Source organism: Danio aesculapii, chromosome 9, assembly GCF_903798145.1.
Source record: "Danio aesculapii chromosome 9, fDanAes4.1, whole genome shotgun sequence".
Taxonomy (NCBI): domain Eukaryota; kingdom Metazoa; phylum Chordata; class Actinopteri; order Cypriniformes; family Danionidae; genus Danio; species Danio aesculapii.
The window spans coordinates 19237493-19243697 of record NC_079443.1 but is presented as its reverse complement, the minus strand read 5'-3'; the positions used below and the strand labels follow the sequence as shown (position 1 = coordinate 19243697).

Here is a 6205-nt window from a genome sequence, read left to right as displayed (position 1 = left end):
TGCAGGGTTCCACACAATTCATTCATGTTGTCCCAACACAAATTGATTAAGTTAACCTAACACTTTTAACACATTTATGTGGATTGAACATAAAAAATTAAGTTGTCCCAATTAAATCTAAAGAATTGTGTTGTTTCAGCTCATTTTAAATAAGTAGTTTGAAGATATTTTGGTGCAATATATGGTACAACAAAAAATAGATATCGTGACAGGCCTATCTTATAGCGAAAGAAAATCAGTGCAATACAACGGAGACATTATCCTCACACAAGCACAAAATGCTATTTTATTCCAGTCACACATGTACCGCATGTATGAGGTGTCTACTATATCAACCAAGCAGAATTTGGCAAGAGTTTTTCCCCACTTTTGGACTGGCAGTAAGTTTCTCCTGCTCAGCATGTGTGTGTTGAGGCATGCATGAGACCGAAAATAATTTTCAATGCACCTTATTCATATACTAATAAATAAAAAGATTATTTATTTTGCTTCAAATAAATAGAAAACAGACAAAAAAGTACAAATAACTGAGCGTTTGTGACAGCGCTGTAATTTACTTACTGGTAAACTAAATGTCTCTTAGAAAGACAAAGATACATTTGTGCTGCATCTCTCAGTTTATGAATCTTTTAAAACAAATGGCCTTAATAGAAGCCCACCAGTTTTCTCACTTCTGTCATCACAGGAGCTGCAAGGCTACGAGCCTTTTCTGCTCCTTGGGCTAAGAGACTCTCAATGTAGCCCCGGTCGGCCCTCAGTCTTTGGATCTCCAGTCGAATGGGTTGCAGTTTCTGTATAATAGCCTCCGCCACCACATTCTTGTACTGTCCAGTGTCCATACCTTCAGCCAGCCTGAGCAGCCCTTCCACAGTCTGTCCTGACACAGCTGCATGCATGGAGACCAGGTTTGATACACCTGGCCGAGTATCGGGCTCATAGGTCACTTCTGAAGTGAAGTCAGTCACAGCTCTGCGGATCTTCAGTGCAATGTCATCAGGCGTATCGGTCAGGAAGACTGTAGAAAACCTCTGGGGGTCTGATTTGGACATCTTTGAGGACGGATCCCGGAGAGATTTCACCTTGCGTGTGTCACCTGAGAGTTAACAGGCAGAAAGGTTAAATGTTTCGAATATTTCCTTGTGTTTGTTATTCACTTTTGTTTCAACGTTCGGATCAGTAATAATATACAGAAGTCAACAACATTTGAACTGGATCAAAAAGGTATTTCAAAACAGTCCCAATTCAAGAATGGGTGTTGTTCAATAGTTTTTTAGAGACACTTTGATGAAAGGTTTTGATCAACTTCAAATGTTGACTACTGTATTTTACAAAAGGACAAATTAAATTGATCAAAGTGACAGAAAATTAATTTATAATGATTACAAAATTATTTACTTTCAAATAAACATTGCTCATTTAAACCTTAGTATCCAAAAGATGATGATGATGATAATGATGATGATGATGATGATGATAATAATATTAATAATGAATAATTTTTAGCACTGATATTTATAACATTATAGAATAAACAATATTATAAAGATTTGTGAAGGGTCTTGGAGACTTAAAACTGGTCAAATTAATTTAACATCAGAAATAAATAACATTTTAAAATAAATAACATTATGAAATTGTAATAATATTTACATAATTAACAATAAATATTATATTAATCGTATGTTTGATAAAAAAATGCAGCATAAAAATTATATTACATTAATTTCAGTAAACTACCAATACACATTACCACAAGTCAAGCACCAATTAGAGTAAAATTACGCATGTTAGGAAAGCAACTGGGTTGTGTAAATATTATTTCTTTCTAAGATCACAACACAGATTGTCCATAATGGTTGGATCTTTGATTTGGTGTCAAGGCAACAGATATTGTTTGGCTTCTTCAGCCTAGGATGCACTGTCTTCCTTCACATGTAAGAAGAGCGACGTGAACCGGTCCTTTGTGAAGTCATATATAGGGAAACTCCCCAGATCCATTATCACCCCATCACTCAGATAGAGGAGGAAGAGAACATTCCTTTAATCAAAGCACCATTGCACACATGACTGGTTTCATATTGTGCTTTTATGACGGCGATAATTATAGAGAATGAAAGACCGACGGTCCAACATGCCAGCCATGTGTGCGTACACTTATTGTGCAAAGGGTATGTCGCTTTGCGAGTGTATAAAATATAGTGAAGAATACAGAGAGCTCAAGAAGACACTCATTTGTACGTTTGCCCAGTGACACAGAGTAACTTGTATTATTTTTCAGCTTTTCAGGGGTTGTGCTCAGGAGAATCTTTATGAAAAATTATTAAAATAGGAAGTTAAGGCCAAAGTACATTTCGGTTTTACGCATACATGCTCAAATTATTAATAGCTTTAATTATTTTAAAAATATTTCCATATTTACTATTCTAAATTAATGTTTAAAAAAAAAATTTGGACATCTTCACAGTATTTTCTATTATTTTAAACATTCTCCAGAAAAAAAAATAAAATTATGTATATATATATATATATATATATATATATATATATATATATATATATATATTTTTTTTTTTTTTTTTTTTTTTTTTTCTGCAGAAAGTCTTTTTTTTGTTGTTTGATTGGAATAAAAGCATTATTATTGTATTTTCAGTCTTTTAATCACACAAAACTGAATATCTTTATCTTCAAAAATAACTAGTAAAAATTATGCACTGTCAGCATGGCAAAGACTAATTAAATTAGTTATTGTTGACTATTGTGTTGAAAATATCTTCTCACCTTTAAACACATGGACAATACTACAAGCTTAAAGATGTTTTATTAGAATTTTTGCAATGTTTAGCATATAGAAAACTAATTCGTCAAAATTGAAAATGACTAAAAATGTTGTATTATTCATGCCACACAAGTAGGTGGTAATTTCATTTTGTAAATGATCCATAAATGATTAGACAAAAATGCTCAAGTAAACCACCATGGGTTTTAGTTGTCAAGCACAAACAATTGTGTGATGCCACAATACTTTAAAATCTTGCTTTGTAGCAGACGCAGAAATGACAACACTATCTTCTTCAAAAACGTGCAATTTCAATATATATATATATATATATATATATATATATATATATATATATATATATATATATATATATATATATATATATACACACATATATATATATATATATATATATATATATTATATATATATATATATATAATATATATATATATATATATATATATATATATATATATATATACATACATATATACACACAGAAAATACATATATACAATTTATAGTTAAAAATGATGTTACGTAATAAATTCTGACATCAACTGTTTAGAAAATATTTGAACTAGTGCACAGCTATTACATTTGCAAAGAAAAAGCACAAATAGTGGCTCAATCAAGTGTGCATGTTTGAGAATGCAATCACATTTTCAAAGGCTGTATGTTCATTTGTGTGCATACCTAACAAAACAAAATATACTTTGTGCTCTAATTTTATGAGCAGGTTTATGACAGTATCAAATAAAGACATGTTGCTAAAATGTTATCACCACGCTAAGCTACAAAAAAATTACTTTAACAGGTATATAAACAAAAAATACATAGCTATTGCTTTATTGTATAAAAACATTTAGAGTTAAAAATGTTTCAACCAAATAAAACTTAATAAAGTCTCATTAGTAAATGTTAGCTAATGGATTAAAATTCACAGTCAGAAAAAGGCAGATTTATTAGAGATACTATGTTAATATTAGTTAAAAAAATATAGCAGAATTTTTATTAACTCCATTTAGTAAAACAAATACATCTTGTAAACAGATTACGACTACATTTTTTACATGTTAAACTATATTTGGCATCATATACACTGTAAAAAATGCAGGGTTCCGCACATTTCATTCATTTTTTCCCAACACAAATCAATTAAGTTGACATAACAAAGTGGATTAAACATAAAACAATTAAGTTTCCCAAAATAATCTACAGATTTGTGTCGTTTCAGCTCATTTTAATTAAGTAGTTTAAACAACCTGCAATAATTTTTACAATAGTCACAGAATTTTCAGTCAATATTTTAGCATGTTTTTTTTGAGTGCCCACTATGTCAGTATTGTGTATGTTCATTATTATGATATACTGAATTATTGAATACTGGCTTATGTAAAGTCATGGGATAAAAAAAAACGAGAACTTGCAAACATACTGAGCAGGGCACGAGGCTCGGGGAAGAACTCTCCGTACTGGTTGTTAAAAATACGGGCCAAGTCCTGGGCGAGCTCCAAGTGCTGAATCTGGTCCTCCCCTACTGGCACATGTGTGGATCTGCACAACAATAACATCAGTCTCTCTCTCTCTCAAACAAAAACTGGGAATAGAACAAAACACATTAAGAGCCCAGCCGGGTCGTACTTGTAGAGCAGAATATCTGCAGCCTGTAACACCGGATACATATAAAGCCCCACACTGCCTTCATTCTTCTGCTTGCTTTTCATCTGCGAGGAAAAGAAACTGAGGATTTGCCACTGGTAAGCGCACAGGGGAAAGTCTGAGATAAATCTAAAGCACCTTTCATTACATTTGGCTGCGAATGTCTGTTTGTTTTCTTATTACAATGAGGTCTAACATCATGCGGTGTCTCGGTGTCCCTGAATGAAGTAGTTTTGCCACATTAACGCACACAGGCAGCATCCAAAGGCCGCTTTCCGCCACGTTTCACATGCACTCAGCTGTTGAGTAAACAGCTAGGTGTTTTCCCTGCAGCGGTGGGAGGCTTCTGGCCGAGCGCTCCGTCAGCAGCAATATAAAAGGGTTGTCCTCTCTGGGTGAATCACAGTCATTATCAAGCCCTGTCTCTCCCTGCCAGGTCCTCCTACACCCCCTGACCGGCACAGGGAAAAGCCTGTAGCTGTGCCACATAGACAACTAACAAAGGAGGAATGCCTGAGTATTGAAGTTGGCATGTTACCATCTCCTAATATCATGCGTTTTATTTATTTATTTATTAATTGTTTGACATAATCAGGAGTAGATAAAAACTTATCTTCAGTTGATGCACACTGTAAAATGAACTATTTCTTGCCATTATTAACCATTAACTATGATTCAGACTCTTCATTCGCTGCTTATTATTGGTTGTTAATGTAGTTGGGTTTAGGTATTGGGTAGGATAGGGATGTAGAATAAGATCACACAGAATATGTGGATTATAGATAATAATGAACAGCCAAAATCTTAATTTGGACCAGTGCAAGAGAGCACATAACCTCCATTTTAAAAAGTCTGCACTGGCTTCCTGTCAGTTTTTCGAATTGATTTTAAAATCCTCATGCTTGCGTACAAGGCCTTGAATGGTCTAGCACCACAATATTTATCTAAGCTTTTAAATCGCATACAATCCTAGATGTGGTTTACGCTCGTCTGATGCTAGTCTGTTAACTGCTCAGTCAACAAGGCTAAAATCTATGAGAGACCGGGCTTTCTCTTTATTTCTCTTTATTGTGAAACTCTTTACCCTCTGATATTCTCTGATATTGATATGAGTATTTCTGAATCAGTTCTCAAAACTTACTTTTTTAGGGGAGCTTTTACTTGACTTTTATATTATTTTCAGGTCTATTATTATTATTTTATGTGTTTTTAAAAAATGTTTTATTATTTTTTTTTGCATTCATCCTTGTGTCTTTTACTGCTGCACATTTTGTGTCTGTAAATAAGCCACTAGTTAATAGTGAAAATTGGACTCTATTCTTAGAGTGTTACCACAAATGTTATAATTAGGTGCATTTAAGTTGGCATGTTACCATCTCTCAATATCACATGTTTTATTTATTTATTTCTATACTTATAAAAAATTGTCTTTATTTATTTATTATTTGACTTAATCGCGAGCAGATTAAAGAAACTCTTCTTCTGTTGATGCACACTGTAAAAAGAACTATGGTCACATTTTATTTTAATGTACAATTCCTGCTATTAATAAACCATTAACTATGACTCAAACTTCTAATTTGCTGCTTATAAATGGTTATTAATATAGTAATGTCCCCAGGTTTAGTAATCTGTTATGATGGATAAAGATGCAGAATAAGATCCTGCAGAATATGTGGTTTATAAATAGTAATAAACAGCCAAAATGTTAATAATATGCAGGTAATAAGCCACTTTTACCTGCCTATTGGTCCGTATATT

General features: G+C 32.9%; 1 protein-coding gene across 1 annotated transcript in view; it reads right to left on the bottom strand.

Annotated features, from left to right (window-relative positions):
* Positions 1-257: 257 nt before the first annotated feature.
* wars2 (tryptophanyl tRNA synthetase 2, mitochondrial) overlaps positions 258-6205 on the bottom strand; it is a 23381-nt gene continuing 17433 nt past the window's right edge. The window contains exons 4-6 of the mRNA XM_056466018.1: positions 4427-4509; positions 4221-4339; positions 258-1093 (exon numbers count right to left, since the gene is read on the bottom strand). Of these exons, the coding sequence (XP_056321993.1) occupies positions 645-1093; positions 4221-4339; positions 4427-4509 (651 nt within the window). The 3' untranslated portion in view covers positions 258-644. The remainder of the gene's footprint in view (positions 1094-4220; positions 4340-4426; positions 4510-6205) is intronic.